This window comes from Jaculus jaculus, chromosome 2, assembly GCF_020740685.1.
Source record: "Jaculus jaculus isolate mJacJac1 chromosome 2, mJacJac1.mat.Y.cur, whole genome shotgun sequence".
NCBI lineage: Eukaryota > Metazoa > Chordata > Mammalia > Rodentia > Dipodidae > Jaculus > Jaculus jaculus.
Genome location: NC_059103.1, coordinates 111,915,032 through 111,941,973, shown reverse-complemented (window position 1 = coordinate 111,941,973; position 26,942 = coordinate 111,915,032). Strand labels below are relative to the sequence as shown.

General features: G+C 37.7%; 1 protein-coding gene across 12 annotated transcripts in view; it reads left to right on the top strand.

Annotated features, from left to right (window-relative positions):
* The window catches only part of Ptpn13 (protein tyrosine phosphatase non-receptor type 13), a 216,730-nt gene that overhangs the window by 39,929 nt on the left and 149,859 nt on the right, over window positions 1-26,942 (top strand). For all 12 annotated transcript variants that reach the window (XM_045142565.1, XM_045142568.1, XM_045142567.1 and 9 more), the window contains one exon: window positions 13,749-13,927. In XM_045142565.1, the coding sequence (XP_044998500.1) occupies window positions 13,749-13,927 (179 nt within the window). The remainder of the gene's footprint in view (window positions 1-13,748; window positions 13,928-26,942) is intronic.

Below are 26,942 nucleotides of genomic sequence, written 5' to 3'. Positions count from 1 at the left end.
TGATTTAAAAGAATATCTACTTTCTGTCTTTACACCTTAATTCAAGCTTGTTGATGTTTAATTTTAGAATTGTTTATATATTACAACTTTTGAATAAATAGTCTGTAACAATTCATAGAGATAGTTTAAATCTCCCATTATGATTGTTTTTGCCTGTCTTCTATAACCATGTATTTTAGTGTAGTTTAATATAATACTTATAATTGATAGTGACTAACATAAAAGAATGACTCTTTTCATTACTTTGTATTAAGTCCTTTCTAGTCTGTTATTCCCACTGGGTCCCTTTTCCTTGACATTTATCTGTTGCCTTCCTCTTATTTTTCACATATTCTATATTGTAATTCTGACATTTTTACAAATAGCAGAAAGCTAGATTTTATCTTTTTTTCTGAGAAGTTAAATTCTTTAATTAAGTTAAATGTGAATATTGTTTTCATTCCATATTAAAATGTTTAAAATCTTTAAATATAGTATTGGAATTGAGTTATAAGAACAGACACCCTTGCTTATACCTGATATTATGGAAAAACTTCAGTGCTTCACCATGAAGCATTAAGTTGGATGTTAGTTGCATGCTTTCTATAGACACATTTTAGGAGATTGATATAGTTCCTTTCTATTCCCAGTTGAGACTTAGATAAAAAGTATAGCCACATTTATTTGAATAAGACATTATCTATATAGAACATCTGATAGTCACTACAAAAAGCCACCAGAAATGATAAATATTAAGCAAGTTGAACAATACTGATCAGTATACAAAAATCAGTTGCAAATTATATAATAGCAATGAACAATCAAAAAAGGAAATCTTCAGTCACCCTTTTGTGCCATTTAAAATATGATACCTTAAAATGTAAAAAATAGAAATAAACTTGAAAAAGTATGTGAATACGTACATAATGAAAACTAAAAAAACAATGCTTCTAACAGAAACGAAAGACATAAATAGATGGAGAGCTATGCTTTACTCCTGGACGAGAAAACTATATTTATAAGGATGCTAGCCAGTATCTTTAAATTAACTGATAGATTCAACATAGTCCCAACAGACTACTGTAGTAGAACTTAAGTTCATTCTAAAATTCACATGGAAATTCGGTGAACCTAAAGTAGCCAAAACTTTGAAAAAGAACAAACTTAAAAGACTCAATGTCTGATTTCAAAACTTGCTAAGGTATAGTAACTGAAACACACAAACAGAACATAATGGAGCCCACAAGCAGCGCCACATTTCTAATGTATTTCACACCGACTTCCTGATATTTTTGAAGTCTTTATTAGTAAAATATAGAAAGTTTTTATAGATTCAATGTCTTTAAGTAAAACTTTGTATAGTACATTTAGCTTTCAAAAGACTAAATCCTAAGTATTCCTTTTTTTATATTCCTAATTACCTACAGTCATAATTTTGTTGATTAAGAGGGTGTATCAGTTGTCTTTGACATGCTGCATCTTGCCTTGCATTTGTAAGGCCAGAACTGACAGGTCCTTCAAGTTAAGTGTGTTTTAACTGAATAAAATTACCCCATTTGTACCCTGGAAACAAACTGTAAAATATTAAATTAAATTTAATGTCTAACATCCTTGAAATGAATCATACAGATTGTTCGACAAGTAAATGAAGCACTCATAATAAGCAATCTCTTCCCCAGAAATAAACACACCAGCAGTATATTGTGTTTTAAAACTGAAATTATTCTGATTGCATTCTGAACAAGCAATTTTATTTTGTTTTATTTATTTATTTGAAAGAGAGAATAGGTGTACCGGGGCCTCCAGCTGCTGTAAACAAACTCCAGACACATGTGCCACCTGTGCATCTAACTAACATTACAAAAATTGGCCATGAGATTAATTTGTAATATATAAGTAAGGTTTTTAAAGAAAAAATTTTTACAGTTTTTCCCAAGTCCTTTTCTCATATATAAAAATTTTAAAGGGGTTGCCAAGCATGGTGTGCATGCCTTTAATCCCAGCACTTGGGAGGTAGAGGCAGGAAGATCACTGTGAGTTCGAGGCCACCCTGAAATGACAGTGAATTCCAGGTCAGCCTGGACTAGAGTGAAACTCTACCTCGAAAAACCAAAATTATAATAATAAAATAAAATGAAATTTTAAAAGACAAAAGTTTTTTAAAAAAAGGAGATTTTTGCCTTCTATTTAAGATTTTCCCATTTTCTTTGGGTAATATGTGTGTGTTAGATTTGTTTGATGAGAACTATATTTATGTTTTTTTAATGAAATAGTTCACCATTCAGAGAATCCTCTGAATTTTTCTCTTTCAGAAGGAAAGGCTCTCTGGCATCTATACAGGGTCTGACACCTGGAGATCAGAAGGGAATGGCTGGCATTAGTCACCAGAAAAAAAAAAAAAAAAAAAAAAAAAAAAAATATATATATATATATATATATATATTTATGGTTTTGTTTTTTTTTTTGGTTTTTCGAGGTAGGGTCTCACTCTGGTCCAGGCTGACCTAGAATTCACTATTTAGTCTCAGGGTGGCCTTGAACTCACAGCGATCCTCCTACCTCTGCCTCCCAAGTGCTGGGATTAAAGGCGTGCGCCACCATGCCCGGCTTATATATATTTTTTTAATGTGAAATCATAGCATCAGAAAACAAAGCCAGTTCCTCTCTGATAAATGATTTAGATCTCCCTCTGGAAACTGAAAAATTATACTAATCTCTCTTGTTCATCCAGTTCTCCAAAAATGAAGTCCTCAATAGTACTGGATTTTTAGTCTTTATATAAATGTTGAAAATAAAATGAAGTCACTGAGTTCATCTCAATTTTTGGAATTTCCCTTCTAATCTATACAGATCAACAGGTGGAAGAACATGAGCTCTTTCTCCTCGAACGTTTATCTGCACTACTGCCTTATAAAACACCTTTATCATATCATGCACTGCCACTGCTCATATCTCCATTAGAGTTTGTGACATGATGCATTGGAATGGTTGTATGCCTTGCAACCCACCATAAAGTTGTTCAGTGGTAGCAGAAATGGCAGCACTTGGAGAGGTTTAGCACTTGGTTCTAAAACAGCTTGACAAAATTGTTAAAAACTAGCAGAACAATTAAGTCTTTAAATAGATGTTATCACTTACAATACTTTTATACCCTTTTAAATAGATAAAATATGATTGTTGCATTTTTAGAAAAGAGGCCCACTTGCAAACTAATTCAGAAACCTAAGTATTACATATATGGGGTAGCATTAGTCCCAAAGTTTGGATCCTCCTCTGGAGAATAAACTTGATATTGATCCCAAGATCTTCTCTTGGCACTGAGTATGTATTGACTTAGGTCTATGTTCAATAAGGTGGATAAAATCAAAAGTTCTTCCTGGGCTTAAGCAAGATGAAATAAGTATTTATTGGATCTATGGAAAATGATAGAGAAGAAACAAAATGCATAGGAACTATATTTGATATCTTACTTTGAGACCAAGGGTGTGGTTTTTTTTGTTTGTTTGTTTGCTTGTTTGTTTTGATTTTTAAAAGCCCAAAAGAAGAAATGTTACTAGGTGGCATGGGGGAAAATCTTTCGTACTTATCTCTAGGTTCATAGCTGACATCCCTGTAGCAAAATACAGATTAACAAGAGAAAAGCACAGAAATTATTTTATTTTATTTTTAAGAATATAACTTTTAGGGCTGGAAGGATGGCTTAGCAGTTAAGGTGTTAAGGCCTGAGAAGCCAAAAGGACCAAGGTTGGATTCCCCAGGATCCACGTAAGCCAGTGGCACATGCATCTGAAGTTTATTAACAGGGGCTGAAGGCCCTGGCATGCTCATTTTCTCTCTCCCTCCCTCCCTCTTTACTCCCCCCCCACTCGCTCGCTCTCTTTCTCTCAAATAAATAAAAAGAGAGAAAAATCAAAAAAGAATATAACTTTTAGGGCTGGAGAGATGGCTTAATGGTTAAAGACTTTACCTTTGAATCCAAAGGACCAAGGTTGGATTCCCCAGACGTAAGCCAGATGCACAAGATGGCACATGCATCTGGAGTTTGTTTGCAGTGGCTGGAGCCCCTGGTGCACCCATTTTCACTCTGTCTCTTCCCCTCTCTGTCTCAAATAAATAAATAAAAATAAATCTTAAAGAATATAACTTTGAGATAACACAGGAGCCTGTAGCATCTAAGACCCAAAGCAACAGTAAACTTGTTTATATGCTTTGGTTTGCATGCCAGATGTGGAACCCAGGGCTTTGTGTATGCTAATCACATGCCGTGCCATCAAGCTAAACTCCTTCACAAACTATATGTCTTTTATGCTAAGTTTGGGTGTGAAGTGGATACTTATGGAGAAACATGATTGAAAAACCAAGTTTGATCTAGTGACAGCAATCTTGTTGGACCTCAGCAAGTTATGTTTGTACAGATTCATCATGGTGTCCTTTCATCTTCAAAGAACAGGGGTGCTCCTTTCCTCCAGACGTAGGGAAAGTACCTGTAGTGAAGGTCTTACGGGCTACCATTAGGCGAGAAGGACAGCATGTCCTTCCTGCTTTTGCACTTTTCTAAACTATAATATGCCCAGCTTTATTTAGGGTAGCACTCTCCAAACTCTGCCTGTTCATTTGTAAAGGTCAGTAGCATCCTAAGTTGCTTGCTTCTTCCTTTTAAACAGAGAAGAGCAGTATAGGACTTATTTCAAGTCTAAAATGACTTCTGATCTGAAGACTTAACTATAATGTGGGTAAATAGTCATGGACAGCACTTTCTGGCTTGCCATTGCTCTTGTTTTTGCTTTGTTTGTTTGTTTTTGCTTTTCTGATAGTTACAAAAGAAAAAAAGACTGTTTAAACTTTTATGGAAGTATATAAAGTCATAGATATTATATCTTGTCACAACTTACCAGTTGTCATGGAATTAGGTACAAGGTCAGATCTTAACTGAGTTGTGATACCATCTTTTTATGATGGCATTTCAGTATTCCTGAATAAAAACATGGTTCCAAATTTTGTGTGTGGTCTCAGTATGTTAGTATGAGCAAATGGACATCTGAATCCCCAGGAAGGCTTTGTACAGTGCTCCACAGAACCCTGTGTCTCCTGGAATTTACATACAGACCCTTTGTGGTATGTGAGGTACAAAGCCTATGTGGTTTCCTACCTACTTCAAACCCCAATGTCAAAAAGTATGATTGTTCAAACATTGAGGTTGGATCACACTTGAAAATCTTAACTGAACAAAACTGGCAAATAAACACACATCTAGATATTCTCTAGGTGAATAATTTAGGGTTGTGGTATGATCTGCAGTCTAAATTGAGAAATTATAATTACAGTAGAATAGGGTATTGGACATCTTAGAAAGCTGTGGATCTGTGGCATAGAACTGAAATTATAAACAACTTTTTTCCAAATACAGTAGGCTCTTCAGATGAATCCCACAAATTTAGACCACTTTTGAGTACAAATGTGATTACAGGCTGTGATGGCTATGTTGTATTAAACATACACATACTTTATCTCATCATCATTCTATACACAGTCCAGAATAGCATCTGTCTACATACCACCTTCATTTTATTAGATATAAATAACCTATAATATTTTTATGTACACGGGTGGATGTGCACGGATTGATCAATGTGTTTTGTTTTGAAGGTAGGATCTCACTCTAGCCCAGACTGATCTGGAACTCACTCTGTAAACCCAGGTTATCCTCAGCCTCATAAGTGTCTAGCCACATGGATCAATCTTTTAAGCACAATTAACCAATTTGGTGTTACCAATATAGATTATCTATATATCCCTCATCAAGCTCAGGCCTCACTAGTGTTTTATTACCAAGTTGTGTATTTCTGGACTTTACCTCAAGAATTTTGCAAGCACTTACTGAACAAAATTACCAGAAGCCTAATTAACCAGATGTCATGCCAAGATTCCAGTGGTTGTGGTTTGGGCAAGTGACTTGGATCACTTTTGTGAAAGAGAGGAGGGGAGAGGAAAAAAGAAGAGAGAGAAGAGAGAGGGGACAAAGCAAGGGGGAGGAGAGAAGGCCAGAGGAAAGGAAAGAGAATATGTGTGGATAACACCATTAGCAAAAATATTGTCTTCTCATCCTAGTGAAGAAAATTTTTTAAAATAGTTCAGGTTGGAGTGGCAACTTTGTATAATTTTGTGTTATCAAAATGTTACAACTTCTATTACAAGTAAGGAAATCTACAACTATATTAATACTCTGGTGATATATAGTCTGGTAAATATTTTCATTAAATAGTCCGTGTTATACTTAAAGATAATGACTAGGTATAGTAAAACATCAATTTGACAAGTATAATTAGCTACTCAAGTACTAATTGGCTTGATTGTCAAATTTTAAAGCAATTTTTCTCACTTAGGGATTATGCTAACTAGAAATACCATGCAGTAAGTAGAATACTAATAATAGAAGGGATATCCCTGAAGGAATTAATTTTAATTAAAGAACAAATTCTCATTTCAGATTTTGTATCTCAAGTTGACTGTATTTCTAATATAATTTGTAGATAAGAAATACCAAAAAAAAAATCCAGGCATCTAGAATAGAGTGGTTTGAAATTTTGATCTGTTATTCTGAAGCTACAGTACTTGTTATGTATGTTGTACTCCTTATCTTCCATGGTGGGAAGACACTAAGTGAGACACTGAGAATGAATTTGAGTGGTGACTTTTTTAGATGTGGTGTGTACATCTGCTGTAATATTTTTTTGTGGAGAATTTCATACAGCCCAGGCTGCCCCTTAAATTTGCTATGTAGTGGGAGTTAACCATGAATTTCTTCTGGTCCTCCTGCCTGCATTTCCCTAAGGCTGGCATTACAGGTGTGAATCCCCATGTCTGGTTTATGTCATGCTCGAGATTGAACCCAGGGCTTTGTAGATGCTAGGCAACTACTCTATCTACCACCTGAGCTTTATCTTCATCCCTACACCTGCCATCTTTAAGAAGTTTTGTTAGGTAATAATAGTGGATTTATTTATCTGCTTTGTTCATTGATCCTTGAAATATCCTTCCTTGAAGTGTAAGAACTAGTTGTATAGATAAGGAAATTCAGAAACAGCTAAGTGGCTATTTAAGATCATAGTTATAACATAAATGTCACAGGTAGGACTTGAACCTAGGGCTTCTGGTTTGGTCTACTCCCAACCATTTAGTCTACTCCTAACTGTCTTAATTATGTGAAACTGCACACTAAATAATGAAGTTGATACTGAAAAAATGAAAAGAAGATGACAGTTTCTCTGGTATCTTTCCAACCTCCTAGAGGAGCTTATGGATTTGGGTGATTACCATGGTCTGAGATCTACCACAACAGAATGTAAGCCCTTAAGAATTAAAAGCTTGTGGGAACTTATGAAATGCTCTTGAGTGATTGAGTATATTAGAAAACTTATGTGATACAAAATGTTTTCAAAGAGATTACTGTCAATTTGCATTTTTACAGGCATCACTTTTTTTTGCATGTGAGCATGTGTGTGATGTGTGGTATGTGGTGTATGTACATGCTTGTGCAGATGCTTGTACTCCATATGTGTGTATGTGGAGGCCAGAGGGGAATGTTTCATGTCCTTCTCTTACAGCTCATCTGTGTATTTCCTTGAGTGGGATTCTGTCCCCCAACCCAGAGCTGCTGTTAATCAGTGAGCCCCAGAGATTCTTCAGTCTTCATGGTCTGAAATTAGGAGGATATGCACTGCCACACCTAATTTTTTTTTAACTTGGGTTCTGGAGAGTTAAAACTGGTAATCTCTTTCATGTTTAAGCAGCAAGCACTCTTAACCACTATGCCATCTCCCTAGCCCTGTAGGAGATCACTTCTAATCGTTTATACAATTTCATTTTCAGAAAAAGGATTGTTGTTTTATATTAGAGAGAGTGAAGTTTTAAAAGTAGTAACAAGCCGGGCGTGGTGGCACGTGCCTTTAATCCCAGCACTCGGGAGGCAGAAGTAGGAGGATCGCCATGAGTTCAAGGCTACCCTGAGACTACAGAGTTAATTGCAGGTCAGCCTGGACCAGAGTGAGACCCTACCTCGAAAAACAAAAGACAACAAAAAAATGTAGTAACAAAAGGAATAAGGAATAAAGGAAGAAGGAATAAATTTTTAATATTATAATCAACCTGTGGCATATACTATAATTTTAGTGAACCTTATTTTATCACTAAAAGTTAGTATCAAGGGCTGGAGAGATGGCTCAGCAGTTAAGGTGCTTGCCTGTGAAGCCTAAGATCCATGTTTGACTCTCCAGATCCCATATAAGCCAGATGCAGTTTGACATATGTGCAAGGTCGCACATGTGCACACAGTGGCACACACTTCTGGAGTTTGGCTGCAGTGGCTAGAGGCCCTAGCATTGTCAATTCTCTCTCTCTCTTCCCGCCTCCCTCTCTTTCCCTCCCTCTCTCATAAGAAGTTAATATCAAGTATTTGTCATAAAACAGTATTCTAAATAATTATTTGTTTATGTATTAAGTTATATCAGATGAATGATAATACTCGTGTATAGATTCTTATGCACATCAGAATAGGACTGAATTTTTTAGAGAATTCTGTATTATAGAGTGACTTTCTTCAAATCAAAATTCTTTAAAGTATTGAACAGTAACCTCTGCATGAACTTTTGCCAAGTACCCTGATAGAACATGTAAAATAGGAAAACTACTTTACTTGAACTTAAATATGCAAAGAGAGTTTTTAATGGCAAATGGTTTTGTTCTAAGCTGTCTAAATGATTTCCTGATACTCTTAATTAATGTTTGGCTATACCCTGTTTGTTTCCTAGTTATCATTTCCCTAAATATTTTTTGAGATAAGAATATTCTGTAGCTCATGCTGTTCTTAAATGCACAATATTGCCTGGGCTGTCTGTCCTCAAACAACCTTCTGCTTCTGTCTCATAAATGCTAGGGTTATAGTTATGTACTGCCATGGCTTGGGGGGTAAAAACTGAAGGAAGAAAATGGGCAGGAAATAACAAGAGACACAGGAAAATATATTAAATGGTCCATGAGCTTTAAATGTAAAAGAACATTGGAAAGAAGTGTTAAGATGTTCCTTTGTATATCGAATTTCTGCTTATTTCTAACTTTGCCTCAAGCTACTTGAAATTCTGTGTAAGCAACTTTTCCTGTGGAATGTTGGTAGAAGTCTCTAAATAGAATCACTTGACTGCTGGGATCAGTTCCTATCAGATTTATTTCTCATAAGAGTAGCATTCTTGAGTACATAGGATCTAACATTATAAGCTTCTGAAATCTACTTTTTAAATATTCTTTTGTTAACATTCTTTGAAGGATTTGAAAACATTTGCCTTGAATTCTTTCCTTTTGGTTGTCAGGAAAAGAAAACTAAAGTCTGACTGTTGGTGCAGTGCTAAATGCCCTCACTCATAGGTTTTCATAACCCTTTAAAGATGATTTAAAAATGTAATTGGGGGGTTGATTATATTTTCTCAGGAATCTAGTACTTAAATATTTTATGTGTGTTTTAGAAATTTTACAGCAGTACAGTTTGTGATCACAGTTGCTTTACCTTTACAACATGATGATGAAAAATCACTTTGAAAACATTTGTGGTGCGTGCGTGCGTGCGTGTGTGTGTACGATGTGTGATGTGGATTCTATGTACCTTTCCATGAGCATGCAGAGGTCAGTGGAGAACATCAGATGTTCTTCTCTTATTGCTCATCCACAGATTTCTTTCCTTTTGAAATAGGTCTCACCCTCACTCCCAGGCTACTGTTTGTCAGCATGCCCCAGCCAGGTCTGGCCCAAGAGACCTCAAGCAGTAAGTGTTCTTAACCACTAGACCATCTCTCCAGCCCCTTTCTGTGTATCTTTAATTCTTTTTTACTTATTTGCAATTAGAGAGAAACAGAAAGAGAAATAGAATGGGCATGCCGGAGCCTTCACCCATCCCAAGTGCTAGGATTAAAGACATACACCATCATGCCTGGATCTTTTATGACATATATGTATATGTATGTATGTATGTATGTATATGTATATGTATGTTTATATCCTCAGTAGTACTTTGTAGTCTATTAGCAAATGACTTATAATATAAAATAATCAAATAAAACAGAAAAGATGAAAAAATGACTTGTAATGTTAAGATGGTATTGAAACTCTTGTTATACATATATGTTCTATAAAATCAAACAAGAACCTATTATGTGAAGTTACAATATACCATGTTGCCAGAATGATAGTTATACTGATCTCTACTATGTTGGTAAATGAATTAATTTCAGAGAGATAAGCAATACTGGTTTTTTTAAAAGAATTTTATTTTTATTGGTTTGTTTTTGAGGTTGGCCTCACTCTACAGCCCAGGCTAGCCCAGAACTCATGATTCTAGTTCAGGCTGGCCTTGAACTCACATCAGTCCTCCTGCTCAGCCTTTCTAAGAGCAGAGATTGCAGATGTAGGTCACTACACCCAGCTGACAATAATGGACTGTTTCTATTTTCAGTAGTTTCTCATTGGTGCTTCTGTGTTGAAGACAGGATAGAGTTGGTTGTGGCCAATATGGCAGAGAAACAGGATAAGGATAGCAGTTTCTTGTTTTGATGCATGGGGATGCCAACATCCAGGGTAGCAAGACAGGACATAGTAATTAAACTTCCGGAAGCCACCCAGGGTCTGTGTTTTCTGTGATTCTACATATCATAAATTAAAGATAGTAATAGGACTATTCCCAAACTGAAAGTTGTTAAGAATTGAACATGAAGGTTAGTACCAGCCTCCTAACTCAAGTACAAAATGAGGTACTTTATACAGAAAGGATGTTAGGAAGAATTTATTAAAATAGTAGGATAGAGATTGGCAGTTTTGAGTGAAGGGAGTATTAGTTATTTCATCACAATTTTATGGATGCCTGGAAAATACAAATACAGGAGGAACAGTTAGTTCTCATCTCAGGCATATCCTAGGGTTCGGTCCTTCATCTTCATTTCTTTTTAATCTTAACTCATTTTATTGGTGATCACATCACATGACTTTAAATACCAGCTGTTATACCAGTGACCACCCCCCCACAATATTTCCAGTTCTGCTTTTGGTCTCACACTTGAGATCTAGTTGCCTACTTGACATCTTCATTTAAATGTAAAACAAATATTTTAAATAAGTTTTATATATAAGTCCCCACAAAAGTTTTAATTTCTGCCACCATTTTTAAGCCCCCATTTCAGCAACTGTTACCTGTAGTATTTCTGTCTTCAGTTGAGGATACTGTTTTAAAGTTACTCAGTTCAAAACATTGGCACCATCCAGATACCTCTCTTGGGCTGGAGAGGTGGCTTAGTGGTTAAGCACTTGCCAGTGAAGCCTAAGGGTCCCGGTTCGAGGCTCAATTCCCCAGGACCCACGTTAGCCAGATAGATACACAAGGGGGCGCTTGCATCTGGAGTTCGTTTACAGTGGCTGGTGGCCCTGGCATGCCCATTCTCTCTCTCTCTCTGTGTCTTTCTCTCTGTCTGTCACTCTCAAATAAATAAATAAAAATAAACAAAAAAATTAAAAAAAATCCCTGATACTGCTCTTTCTCTCACACCATATCTAATCTGCCAGGAACTTCCTTTGTCAGTACTTCTGAAATGTGCCTTGCTTCCAGCAGGTCGCATCTTCATGGTCTTGTGCCAGGTGCTAGTGCGGGCTTCCTCCCAGTGTTTGTTTCCTTTATTTTATTATTGGAAAGTAATTGATTTTAGACTGCTTGATATCACTGATAAGAAATCACTTATTCTGAATGATTTTGTGCCTTTTCCTAGTTCTTATCTGCAATGTGTGTTGTATTCTGGATTTTGTGATTGGGCTGTGTGTTGTTTGTTCATGACATACCAGACAGATGGCTTTAACAGAAATGTGTACACTTCCTTGCATTTACTTATGTATATATTTGCGAACAGCAACAATGTGCCCTGAATTCCCAGTCATTATGACCCATTGAAATGTGTTTTGTTGCTGGCCATGGTGATACATGCACACATTTAATCCTCAAAGTAGGGAGGCTGAGGTAGAAGGATCACCATGAGTTCAAGGCCAGTGTACATTAGAGAGTGAGTTTCAGGTGAGCCTGAGTTAGAACAAGACCCTGGTTCATAAACACCAGGAAAGGACTGGAGAGATGGTTTAGTGGTTAAGGCACTTATCTGTGGAGCCTAAGGGCCATGGTTCAATTCCCTAGTACTCACGTAAGCTAGATTCACATTGTGTCACATGCATCTGGAGTTCATTTGTATTGACTAGAGGCCCTGGTGCACCCATTGTCCCTCTATCTCTCTATCTGCCTCTTTCACTCAAGTAATAAATTAATAAACATAAAAATATAAAAAGTCAGAAAATAAAGAATATGACACCTATTTTGTTAAGAATTGCAAACCGAGTTTCAGCAGCCTGACCTGGGAGGATTGAGGCTATGAGGACCGTATTGGTCCATAGTTCCTCGTCAGCGTGATATAAGAAGACGAATGAAGAGATGCGCTCAGTGTGTTTTTCTCGGCATGGTATTAAAGGCATGCTTCATCATAAAGTACAGATCATTTTAATCTTCAAAAGAGGAATGAACTTTAACTTTTCTCTGTAAGCTAGATTCTTATGGTCTTGGCTATAGGTTGAGCTAAGTCAAAGGATGATTCAGTCTGATAAAAGCTGGCTACAAGAAAGCATTGATAGCTTATTTTTGATAAAATTTTTCATGGAGTTTTATAAATTTCTTTTCATCTGTTCCAGAGTGATATCTATTATACATTCAGGTTAGTGACGGAATAGGAGTGAGAAGTCTTTGTGGCTTTTCTGTAGCTATTTTTTTAATTTCCTTTAAAAAATTTAAAATGTTTTTATTTTTTATTTGAGACAGAGAGAGAGAGAGAAAGAGAGAAAAACAAAGAATGTGAGAGCATATGGGTATATCAGGGCCTCTAGCCACTGCAAATGAACTCCAGACACATATACTACTTTGTACATCTGGCTTTACATAGATACTAGGGCATTGAACTCTAGTCATCAGGCTTTGTGAGAAAGCACCTTTAACCACTAAGCCATCTCTCCAGCCCCATCTAGCTATTGCTTGAGTCTCTAACCCAGTTCAGCAAGGAGTTATCTTAAAAGCTACCTTAACTTCCTTCTCATATTATAGAGCAAAACTAAGTTCCTTCTAATGCATATGTTTTATTGAGCCTAACACATGGCATTACTTTTAGGAAGAGACCTGCATATGGGTAGTGTCTTAGAACTATAGCTTTCACCAGTTACTCAAAAAAAATCCATAATAAAAAATAAAACAAAAGCTGGTCATGGTGGCACATTCTTTTAATCCCAGCACTTAGGAGGAGACAGAGGTAGGAGGATCACTGTGAGTTCAAGGTCACCCTGAGACTACATAGTGAATTCCATGTCACCCTGGACTAGAGCAAGACCCTACCTCCAAAAACCAAAAAGTAAAATAAAATAAAACTAAAAGCTGCCAATTCTTAATCCACTTCTTTCTGTCACTGTCATCAAACCCTTAAAGCAGGCTTGACTCTTAATGTAATGTTGAGGATCTGCCTTCTAGATTTTGAATGATTAAGCCTAAGTGGCATTGTGGTGAACAGTACTAGCAATTGTATTGTGATAAATCCTACTCTCATTGGTTTGGTATATTCAACTGCATACTAATGTCTATATAAACAGGTTGGGATATCTGTCAGTGTGATCTGATGTTTCTTTTTTTCTTTTTATATGGTACAATTACAAACCAGTCAGCATCACGGATCCCGCTGCCCTTGGCTTCATCATTTCTCCATGGTCACTACTGTTGCTGCCATCTGGCAGTGTGTCCTTTACAGATGAAAACATTTCCAATCAGGACCTTCGAGCATTCACTGCACCAGAAGTTCTTCAAAACCAGTCACTAACTTCTCTCTCAGATGTTGAAAAGGTAACCAGTAAATTTTAATGGCTTTATTTTATTTATTTTTATTTTTAATGGAAGTAAGGCAGGTTAAGACAATGTCTACCTGCCTCAGCCCCCAGAAAAAAATCCAGTAAATTTAAAATAATCATGTTTTTCAAGAATTTTATGTTTGGGCTGGAGAGATGGCTTAGCGGTTAAGCGCTTGCCTGTGAAGCCTGAGGACCCCGGTTCGAGGCTCAGTTCCCCAGGACCCACATTAGCCAGATGCACAAAGGTGCGCCTGTTTCTCGAGTTTGTTTGCGATGGCTGGAGGCCCTAGTGTGCCCATTCTCTCTCTTTCTGCCTCCTCTCTCTGTCTGTCGCTCAAATAAATAAACAAAAAAATAATTAAAAAAATAGTTTTATGTTTATTTTACTTAAGATTTCAAAATAGTTCTAGGAAAATATGACTGAGAAAAAATACTAAAAAAGGCAAATCATCATTATGTCATGTTTACAAATAGTTATTAATTCATATAATGTGTAAAACAGTGCTGAGAGGAAAATAGACCCTGATTAATGTGTATAGAACAATCTGTAATCTATGGCAGGAGGAAATGAATGTTTTGTAGGGGAATAAACTATTTTGAATGTCTGGAAAAGGAACAGTTAATTTTTAGTGATATCACAAAGAAGATTTTTATTGGCCTAAGAAGAATAAGCACAAGTTAAGTAAGTGCAAATAGGTAGAAATAACATGCCATACAAGGGTATTAGACAGTGACAAGAAGTACGAAATTGTCCACTGCTGGTAGACGTGGTTATCAGAATAGGTTGGCTAGAGCATTCACTTCTGGAGGTTGTGGTTAAAAAAAAGGGGCCCTGTAGGTCAACATGAGCAAGCTTTGAATGCTAGACTTTGACACTTCTTTCTAAGACAGTGGGGAATCTGTCATACTTAGAAGAGTGGAATGATGAGATTTGTGATTTTTGTCAGTTAAGCTTGACAAAAATGGATAATTTGTGGAGATAGAAGCTTTCACAAGACTTTAATATGTGAAGTTTTAGTAATCTGGAGAAAAACTTGGAAACAACGTAAGACCTTAGTCATACAAAGATATGAATGAAGGGAGGCTGTGTAGGCAAAACTGACAGTGAGTGACAGGTCCTTGGGTGGAACATGAAGAAGGAGAAGTATTCACAATGGACTGAAAACCATCATTCCACATTAGTGTAAATGCTAACCTAACAACTTCTGCTAATGAAACATTAAGTCAAAAAGCATGCACACTTACATATTGTCTAATTGCCATATAAAGGAGTTGTTGCCCTTTACTTTTCTTCTGACTGTTTTAAGAGATGGACGGAGAAAAGAAAGAAAAGGGGGAGAGGGAATGAGGGAGGGGGAAGGAGTCAGGTAGGGAAGGAAGCTCAACAGAAGATAGTCTGTTGATTTAGGCCAATAGTATATTTGAAAAATAATTGATGAAAACTGGTAGAATGGATCTAGGCTTAAGTTTATCTACATTTTGTTTTGTTTTGTTTTTTTGAGGTAGGGTCTTACTCAAGCCCAGACTGACCTCAAATTCACTGTATAGTCTCAGGCTGGCCTCAAACTCTTAGTGCTCTTCCTCCCACATGCTGGGGTGCTGGGATTAAAGGTGTGTGCCATTATACCCTGCAGAAAGACATAATGGTTATGTCAGAGCCTCTAGCCACTGGAAATGAACTCCAGATACATGTGCTACTCTGTGTATCTGGCTTTACGTGGGTACTGGGGAATCAAACTTGGGTTATTAGGCTTTGCAGGCAAGTGCCTTAATAGCTGAGCCATCTCGCCAACCCTTATCTACCTTTTACATTCCTAGATCTGCTCATGAGATTTGGGAGGTACAAGCAATCAGAGAAACAATAATAAATAACTTTAAAGTGGATGTAATGCTTAAATATTAGGCTGAAGAAATTTCTCATTACATGACATAAGGTACTTGAAAGGGACTTTGTATCATATCGAAGACATATAGTCTTGGTCAGTAGTCAAGAAGATATTCAAACATACTGACAATGTTTTTTTAAGACAATAGTGAATACACAGTAACTAGTTTTTATTTTCTTCACAGTAAGCATTCATTCTGTACCTTACGTGAATTCATTTAATCATACATTTTTATCAGATTATGTAAAGTATGTGTGCAAACTAACCCTTGAGCTTTCTGGCTCATAACTAAGCTTCAGAGTGCCTATAAACCATTGAGATGACAACCCAAGTTTTGTGTGAGTGAGCACTTTTGAGAGGTGTCCATGACATTATCAGTCTCTCACAATAACCACTACAATATCATAAAGTCATGGATATTCACTTCTGAATTATAGGCAAAGCTTATTCCCTAGTTATGAATAGTTTTGTAGATACTTATGAATTTGTTCTATAAGGTATTTAAATCTGTAATAAGATTGTAGACAATATTCTACTTACTTCCCAGTCTAATGCCCTCTTGCAGTGTCTTTAATAAACTACTTTTCCTTTAAAAAATAAAAATAATCCACAATAAGGCTGGAGAGATGGCTTAGCAGTTAAGTGCTTACCTGTGAAGCCCAAGGACCCCGGTTTGAGGCTCAGTTCTCCAGGACCTACGTTAGCCAGATACACAAGGGGGCACATGCATCTGGAGTTCTTTTGCAGTGGCTGGAAGCCCTGCCATATTCATTCTCTCTCTTTCTCTATCTGTCTCTGTCTTTCTCTGTCTGCTGTTCTCAAATAAGTAAATAAAAATTTTTTTAGGGCTGGAGAGATGGCTTAGCAGTTAAATGCTTGCCTGTGGAGCCTAAGGACCCCGGTTCGAGGCTCGGTTCCCCAGGTCCCACGTTAGCCAGATGCACAAGGGGGCGCACGCGTCTGGAGTTCGTTTGCAGAGGCTGGAAGCCCTGGCGCGCCCATTCTCTCTCTCTCCCTCTATCTGTCTTTCTCTCTGTGTCTGTCGCTCTCAAATAAATAAATAAATAATTTAAAAAATTTAAAAAAAAATTTAAAAATCCACAATAAAGGAAAAGAAGAGCTCAATAACAGTTTCAGGTGTACATTGTTTTCCTAATTGACTGAGTCTTCCTGGTTTGTACTGTGACATCCAGATCCCCAAATAAGTGGGGTATAGTGGTACATAACTATAGTCCCAGCATTAGAAAGGTAGCAACAGGGCAGGCAGATTGGGAGTTCAAGGCCAACCTAGGCTACATAAAACCCTGTATAAGACCCTATGAGAGAGACACACACACAGAGGGAAAAGAAAAGAGAGAGAGAAAATAAGGAGGGAAGGAGGAGAGAAGGAAAGGAGGAGGAGATGCAGAGAAGACAGGGAGGGGAAGGAAGCAGAAGGAAGGGAATAAGAGGAGAAGAGCAGGGAGGAGAGGAAAGGGGAGAAGAGTCCCAAATGAATAAACTACCATGTTGTCATGTGCTGGAAACAACAGCTAGATCACGTGGAAAGGAACTGCAGCTACTCTACACTAAGAGTTTTGGAGCAAGTACTAGGGATAAGATCAGCTCGTGAATGTTGCTATGACTGTTGAAGTGGATTTCTTTGTTTAACTCACTCAAGCTTCTAGTTTCCCTATCACCTCAAATGTTCCAGCATAATTCTGAGTGCAAAGTAAACATTGAAAAGTGCTTTCTGCTTGGTTGGTTTGGTTTGGTTGTATTTTATTTAGCCAATTCTGTTTACAGTTTATATTCCTGTATCATCATATTCCATTACTGCTTATCAAGATTACACTAAACTTCTTGGCATATGAATTTCATATCCATGGATTCAAACTCTGTGTATTGAAATATTTGGAGAAAAATATTGCATCTTTTTTTTTTTTTTTTCTTGGAGGTAGGCTCTTGCTCTAACCCAGACTGACCTGGAATTCACTGTGTAGTCTCTCAGGGTGGCCTTGAATTCAAGGCAGTCCTCCTACCTCTGCCTACTGAGTCAGACTCTTTTGTTGTTGTTGTTATTATTCCTAAACAATACAGTATAACATAACAACCATTTACCTAGCCTTTACATTGTATTAGGTATCACAAGTGGTCTAAAGATAATTTTGAGTACAGGGCTGGAGAGATGGCTTAGCATTTAAGGCATTTGCCTGCGAAGTATAAGGACCCAGATACAATTCCCCAGGACACAGGTAAGCCAGATGTATAAGGTAGTGCATGTAGCTGGAGTTCATTTGCAGTGGCTAGAGGCTCTGGAACACCCATTCGCATTCTCTCTCTACCTCTCTCTGACAAATAAGTAAAATATTAAAGATAATTTTGAGTATACTGGGAGGTGTATACACATACATAAATGCCGAGTGTATCCCATTGTACCATGAATAATAGAAAATGCTTAGCAAGATCCTCACATAAAAGTGTTCTTTTCATTCCATATGACTTGCACTTGAAAGCTTTTTCTAAACTGTCCACGTAACATCTGTATGAACAAACGTACTCAAATGCCAGCTGTGAAAATGAGCACTTTCATTTATCTACTGGAAATTTTCAGTGTTTAGGATAGTATATCCTTTTGAATAACTACACAAGTCACACTCAGCTTTTTGATCTCTGTTATTTTTCCCTTTTAGTGGATAATTTTCTACCTACTTACTATTCAACAGTTCTTTTGAAATCATTTTGATGAGATGGAGTCTGATTCAAATTGTAATTTCTCATCAAAAATGTTAATATTTACTAAGAACTTCTACTACACCTCTGGAAAACTAAAAGATCCTAATTTAAGTGTTTACTGTCACTGACTGATTCATAGTCTAAATAACAAGTATCAGGACTTTTTATTTTTTAATGAGAGAGTTGGAGCAAGCACGCATGAGAGAGAGTATTAGCAGGCCAGCGCCTCCAGCCACTGTAATCTAACTCCAGACGCATATGCCGCCTTGTGTGCATGTATGACTTGCACGTTTGCATCACCTTGTACGTTTGGCTTACATAGGATCTGGAGAGTCAAACGTGGGTCCTTAGACTTCACAGGCAAGAGTCCTAACTGCTAAGCCATCTGTCTAGCCCATTACCTTCTTTTTTAAATTTATTATTAATTAGAAACTTTGTATGGATACACCATATGTTGGTAACCATCATTTCCCTCCTTCTTGCCCCCCTCTACTGAGGACCCTCCTTAGTGGGATTGAGGGTATTCACTCTGGAGTTGTGGGTTATGAGTTGTGAGAGCAGCAGTCAGTCATTGTAAGGAAGGGCAATGTCTCTGGATATTTCCTCCTACCCTATGGCTCTTACATTCTTTCTGCCCCTTCTTCTGAAAACCTTTTCTGCCCTGGTGAGTGTGCTTTAAGTCTATCTTAGTGTTGTGCTCTTAGCAGTTTCTGGATTTCTGCTTTAGTGCATTTCGAGAATCCTCAGTGTCTGTCTCCATCACTCTGCGCCAGGTTGTCAGGCTTGCCATGGAAGCAGCACACTTGGTCATCTTGCCAGTTCCTCTGTGCTCTCACCTGGGCCCTAGATACTGTACGAGGGATGTTTCATCTCCTGCCTGGGAGTCAGCTATCTATTCTTGTCTTAAGATTATGGTTGTCCTCAGTTCTCTCTGCTTTCTGAAAAAGGAAAACACATTCTCCAACAGAGAGTGAGATCAGCATAGGTTAAAGGGGATAACCGTGGTTAACTTATTGAGATTTTAATGGGTGTCACCTCACTTTTGGATGAAGGCTAGTGGGATATTCTCATGGGAGTCCATTATCTTGATCTCCATGGAATTGTGATTTGGTTCCTACTTCTATTTATGGGTTCCTTTCCACTAAGCAGATCTCATAGCCAATTAGAGAGCCACTGGTTACCTACCTAGGCAGTGTACCACTATTGAATGGATATATGCATCTTGTCAGGCTGATTGTTTTCATATAGCAGTGTCCCCTGTTTGCTCACAACATTGTTGGTCATTTCCCCCCAGCAGCTCATGTAGCAGTTTTCAGCACTATATGGGTGGTACTTATACCCAATGGAATTCTACTCATCAGTAAGAAAACATGATAAAATAAAATCTGTAGGAAAATGGACAGACTAGGGACTAAGTGTACTTACACAAGCACAGAAAGACATACCACATGTACTCCCTTATCTGTGGTTCTTAAACTGGAACAGCTTGAATTTCAGACATACCTGACAGACAACTCCAGGTACAGATAAGAGAGATGCAAGGATTTGTGGGGAAGGCAACAAGGGAGAGGGGCAAGGTATACATTAAACCAAATCCAAAATGAAGTGGTACCATACAAGCCTTCCTCCTGGATAATAGACTAGAAGACATATCCCTCAGTAGAAGCATGGAGGGAGCATCTGGTAAGAAGGGTGCTGGAGAGATGAGGATGAAACCTAACCCTAAAGCATTTGGCTCTGACTACAACTCCTAGTACCAGAAATTGGCTACAATCCATGTTGAGCTGTTAATTGAAGAGACTTACAAGGTACTCAAAACAAGACAGATTTCTGTCAAAGCACTTGAGTATTGTGACTTTCACTGTTAGTGCTTGATTTCAACATTGGCAGAAACCTCAATTATACTTGACAAGAATATCTCAATGCCTACAGCCATACTAGACTATATATACTCCATGATATTTACTCCATGTTCAGTCTTATAGATTCATCCTTTCTTCCCTGTGCTGTTTATCCATTTTCTCATTCATAAATTTGACAAGTACAGTTGCTATCTGCCAGGACTCTGTGAGGAACTGAAGAAGAAACTTTAGGATTGCCTGAGATGGAGACTGATATGTAACTACATATCACATGCATGCATCCCATGAGTTAACCACGAATGCAGTCTAACACAAATTCATAAACTCACTTAAAACATTATGACGGTTTTTTTCCTGTTTCAACTTCACTTCAGCATATCATGAATGGGCAGTGCCACAAACACTTTTTAATATTCCCGCTCTTCAGCCTGGTTCCCATCTGGTCCATTGCTTGAACTAGAATCTGTTCACTTCTGGAAAGACATGGATGATCTTGTCCCTTCCCTGGTAAAAAGTACTTGGCCTCTTTACTTTTCTTGAGTGAATTCCTTGACTTTGCCTTCAGGATCTTACTGTATCCAACCTTGTCTCTGGACAATCTTTATCTCAAGCTCTAAGCTCTACACTTCAGACAATCTGAATTTATGTCAGGGTCTCAGGTGTGCCTTTATTTATACTATTTTTGTAGCTGAGAATTCCTTCCCACTAAGGCTATCTCAGCTTTAGCTCAGCCCTTACTATCTGGGTCATTTAACTGTGGAAGGAAGCTGTTTCTTGCACTGCGGAGCCCTCTCTGTACCCCTATTAACAGTTGCAACACAATTTTTTTTTGTTTTGTTTTGTGTTTCATTAGAATAGTGCTTTATTGGATAAATTTAATTCACAGAAAAATAAGCTTTAATCTACAACAAATGCCAGATTATACAGCAGAAAGCGATTTTCACAATTTTCCATAATGATGTAAAGGTTTCTACTAAATGACAAAAAGAAGAAGCTATAAATTTATATTCACAAATATAGTACTCTCTCAAAACATGACATGATTATTCACAACACTAACACAACAACTAAGAACCAGTCACTCATCAGGTTCAGTGTAACTAATGAAAAATGCAAAATCTAACAAATTACATTAAAGCCTTTGTTACACCAAATCAAAAATGCAAATTAGTTGCTAAATATGGACAAGATGATAAAATATACTTACATAGTAATCTTAAATAATACATAAATACTTACACAGTAATCTTAAATGTTACATTAATGATATACAACAAGCATGTGGTAAATGCCAAAAATCTATATGTAAAACTTTAACCTTTAAAATAATATTGTACCACCCAAATATTAATGTAATACTGTTTAATTTGAAGATATATGTATTTAGGATTGTCCTATTGTATCAATTATAAAATATCATTTAATATATGGTGAAAGGGTATAGTAGAAGGAATGATTGAAAACAAATATGTTTTTGTGTAACACAAATTTTAATCTTGTTTTCTATGCTAAAGATTTGGTATGAAAAGAACGATGTTTATTCTGCTCAGAACACTATGCCCTGTGCTCTACACTAGTGTTCGCCAAATGTCACATACATGTATGCACGTACACACACACACACACACCATCCCCCTCCCCAGCACCATCGCTATCACCTGGGAACTTGTTACCAGAGAAAAATCTTATCTGTAATTCCATCACCCAGGAGGGTGAGGCAAGAGGAATCCCCAAGTATGAGGCCAACCTTGTCTATATAGTGAGTTCCAGGCCAATTTGAGCTAAGCTATAGTGTGAGACCTTGTGTCCAAAAAAAAAAAAAGGGTGGGGTTCTCATGCCATGCCTCAGTAACTCTGATTTAGAACTCTGGGCATAGTCCCAGCCATATGTTCTGTATCTGCCACCCATATAATTCCAGTGCATGACAGCTTGAGATCAGTCACTCAGTCTGGCTCTTATTGAGTAAAAATACTAAGTTCCCCCAAAGGGATCTGTGTTCTGCTGCTGGTAATTGCAAGCCATCTCAAAAGAGCTGGTGACACACTTGAGGCAATCTTTACTTGTTCACATGAACTGTGCATCTTGTGTTCAGTGACCTATGTTTCTGGCAGCCTGCCATCTCTTTAGAGAATGAATAAAGTCTTCCCAGTGGTGACAGTTATTACCTCGTTCTGTTTTTTAGCTGATATTGATTGTACTCTGGTAGACTTCTGTTTGTGTTATTTAAAGGTAATAATAGACAGTTTGCTAACTTCTCTATCTGCCTTTTCTACAAGAGACTGATGAATGATACTATAAGCTCATAATGTTATTTGAAATAGGAACAAGGTAATACTTAGAACAGAGTAAGTACCAACTAAATGTTTACTATTACTGTTACATGTCAGATATTGCCTGAGGTCTTGGGGTGACGTGGTGAGTGGGACAGAGTCCTCTGTTCATGTGGCTGAAACTCCAACATTGTAACCAAAGAAAAAAACATCTTTATCCTCCATGAGATACATGAATGAACTCCCTCAGCACTCTTCTTTCCAGGCCACTTTCTATATCTTTCGCCCTGACTGCTGCCTTCCCAGCATGTACTTGATTGCCTGAACTTCTCACCTTCACATCCAAGTTTGTTCTCCTTTCTTCCTCAGCCCTGTTACCAGGGCTAAACATAGGTCATTTCCCTTCCTTTTCTTCTTCACTGTTGTTTATACTACTCAGATTGATCTCGGTGCCATTTCTCTCTCCTAAAACCTTTTTCTTGCAGTGAAGTACAGATGGCATGCTCTTCAGTTAGAATTCTGACTTTCAGAAAGGCCGTACAGGCTAAAGTTGTTTCCAGCCAGAAGCAGTTAAGACTTTTGCCCATGTCTAGAGATGTATATGGTTGTCATAACCAGTTCTATAAATGGCATCTCCAAGTGTCACATCATCTATCTTCTCCTTAAGTCCTATGAGCATGGTCATCACAGTCCAAAGACTCTGCTTCAGGAAGCTGTCCTGATCTGCTCTGGTGCTATACTAAGCCAAGGGAATGAACATCTCCATGCCGCCTGTCAGGTACAGCTGTGTCTAGAGCTGCTGCACCAATAAGGGCCAGCCAAAGGTCACAGAGCACAAACCCTCCAGAAAGCTAAGGAAATAACAGAAATGAAAAGTAGAACAAACCCGTGTGTGTGTGTGTGTGTGTGTGTGTGTGTGTGTGTGTGTGTATGCGTGCGCGCACACACACACACACGCATGCACTCATGGTTGATTGTGCTTGCTACTACTGAGCTCCACCCCCAGTGGGCCCCCACTCTTTTACTTCTGCTTTCTGATTTCTTCCAGGCCTCTGGCTTGCTGACAGTTTTAAGTATTTATTATGGGTATGTGAGCTGTTTTCTGTTTTTCCCATTTTATTTATTTATTTTTATTAGCATTTTCCATGATTATAAAAAAATATCCCATGGTAATTCCCTCCCTCCCCCCCATACTTTCCCCTTTGAAATTCCATTCTCCATCACATTACCTCCCCATCACAATCATTATACTTACATATATACAATATCAACCTATTAAGTACCTTCCTCCCTTCCTTTCTCTTCCCTTTATGTCTCCTTTTTAACTTATTGGCCTCTGCTACTAAGTATTTTCATTCTCACGCAGAAGCCCAGTCATCTGTAGCTAGGATCCACATATGAGAGAGAACATGTGGCTCTTGGCTTTCTGGGCCTGGGTTACCTCACTTAGTATAATCCTTTCCAGATCCATCCATTTTTCTGCAAATTTCATAACTTCATTTTTCTTTACCGCTGAGTAGAACTCCATTGTATAAATGTGCCACATCTTCATTATCCACTCCTCAGTTGAGGGACATCTAGGCTGGTTCCATTTCCCGGCTATTATAAATTGAGCAGCAATAAACATGGTTGAGCATGTACTTCTAAGGAAATGAGATGAGTCCTTTGGATATATGCCTAGGAGTGCTATAGTTGGGTCATATGGTAGATCAATCTTTAGCTGTTTTGGGAACCTCCACACTGATTTTCACAATGGCTGGACCAGATTGCATTCCCACCAGCAGTGTAGAAGGGTTCCTCTTTTTCCACATCCCTGCCAACATTTATGATCATTTGTTTTCATGATGGTGGCCAATCTGACAGGAGTGAGATGGAATCTCAATGTAGGTTTAATCTGCATTTCCCTGATGGCTAGTGACATAGAACATTTTTTTAGATGCTTATATGCCATTCGTATTTCTTCCTTTGAGAATGCTCTATTTAGCTCCATAGCCCATTTATTTTTTATTTTTTTTAAATTAAAAATTTTTATTAACATTTTCCATGATTATAAAATATATCCCATGGTAATTCCCTCCCTCCCCACCCCCACACTTTCCCATTTGAAATTCCATTCTCCATCATATTACCTCCCCATTACAATCATTGTAATTACATATATACAATATCAACCTATTAAGTATTCTCCTCCCTTCCTTTCTCTTCCCTTTATGTCTCCTTTTTACCTTACTGGCCTATGCTACTAAGTATTTTCATTCTCACGCAGAAGCCCAGTCATCTGTAGCTAGGATCCACATATGAGAGAGAACATGTGGCTCTTGGCTTTCTGGGCCTGGGTTACCTCACTTAGTATAATACTTTCCAGATCCATCCATTTTTCTGCAAATTTCATAACTTCATCTTTCTTTACCGCTGAGTAGAACTCCATTGTATAAATGTGCCACATCTTCATTATCCATTCATCTGTTGAGGGACATCTAGGCTGGTTCCATTTCCCAGCTATTATAAATTGAGCAGCAATAAACATGGTTGAGCATGTACTTCTAAGGAAATGAGATGAGTCCTTTGGATATATGCCTAGGAGTGCTATAGCTGGATCATATGGTAGACCAATATTTAGCTGTTTTAGGAACCTCCACACTGTTTTCCACAATGGCTGGACCAGATTGCATTCCCACCAGCAGTGTAGAAGGGTTCCTTTTTTTCCACATCCCTGCCAACATTTATGATCATTTGTTTTCATGATGGTGGCCAATCTGACAGGAGTGAGATGGAATCTCAATGTAGTTTTAATCTGCATTTCCCTGATGACTAGTGACGTAGAACATTTTTTTAGATGCTTATATGCCATTCGTATTTCTTCCTTTGAGAACTCTCTATTTAGGTCTATAGCCCATTTTTTTTTAAAATTTTTATTAACATTTTCCATGATTATAAAATATATCCCATGGTAATTCCCTCCCTCCCCACCCCCACACTTTCCCGTTTGAAATTCCATTCTCAATTATATTACCTCCCCATTACAATCATTGTAATTACATATATACAATATCAACCTATTAAGTATCCTCCTCCCTTCCTTTCTCCACCCTTTATGTCTCCTTTTCAACTTACTGGCCTCTGCTACTAAGTATTTTCATTCTCACACAGAAGCCCAGTCATCTGTAGCTAGGATCCCCATATGAGGGAGAACATGTGGCGCTTGGCTTTCTGGGCCTGGGTTACCTGACTTAGTATAATACTTTCCAGGTCCATCCATTTTTCTGCAAATTTCATAACTTCATTTTTCTTTACCGCTGAGTAGAACTCCATTATATAAATGTACCACATCTTCATTATCCACTCATCTGTTGAGGGACATCTAGGCTGGTTCCATTTCCCAGCTATTATAAATTGAGCAGCAATAAACATGGTTGAGCATGTACTTCTAAGGAAATGAGATGAGTCCTTTGGATATATGCCTAGGAGTGCTATAGCTGGGTCATATGGTAGATCAATCTCTAGCTGCTTTAGGAACCTCCACACTGTTTTCCACAATGTTTGGACCAGATTGCATTCCCACCAGCAGTGCAGAAGGGTTCCTTTTTTTCCACATCCCCGCCAACATTTATGATCATTTGTTTTCATGATGGTGGCCAATCTGACAGGAGTGAGATGGAATCTCAATGTAGTTTTAATCTGCATTTCCCTGATGACTAGTGACATAGAACATTTTTTTAGGTGCTTATGTGCCATTCGTATTTCTTCCTTTGAGAACTCTCTATTTAGCTCCTTAGCCCATTTTTTGATTGGCCTGTTTGATTCCTTATTAGTTAACTTTTTGATTTCTTTGTATATCCTAGATATTAATCCTCTATCAGATATATAGCTGGCGAAGATTTTTTCCCATTCTGTAGGTTGCCTCTTTGCTTTTTTCACTGTGTCCTTTGCGGTGCAAAATCTTTGTAATTTCATTAGGTCCCAGTGGTTAATCTGTGGTTTTATTGCCTGAGCAATTGGGGTTGTATTCAGGAAGTCTTTGCCAAGACCAATATGTTGGAGGGTTTCCCCTACTTTTTCCTCTAGCAGTTTCAAAGTTTCCGGTCTGATGTTAAGGTCTTTAATCCATTTGGACTTAATTCTTGTGCATGGCGAGAGAGAAGAATCTATTTTCATCCTTCTGCAGATATTTATCCAGTTTTCAAAACACCATTTGCTGAAGAGGCTGTCTCTTCTCCAATGAGTATTTTTGGCATTTTTATCGAATATCAGGTGGCTATAGCTACTTGGGCTTACA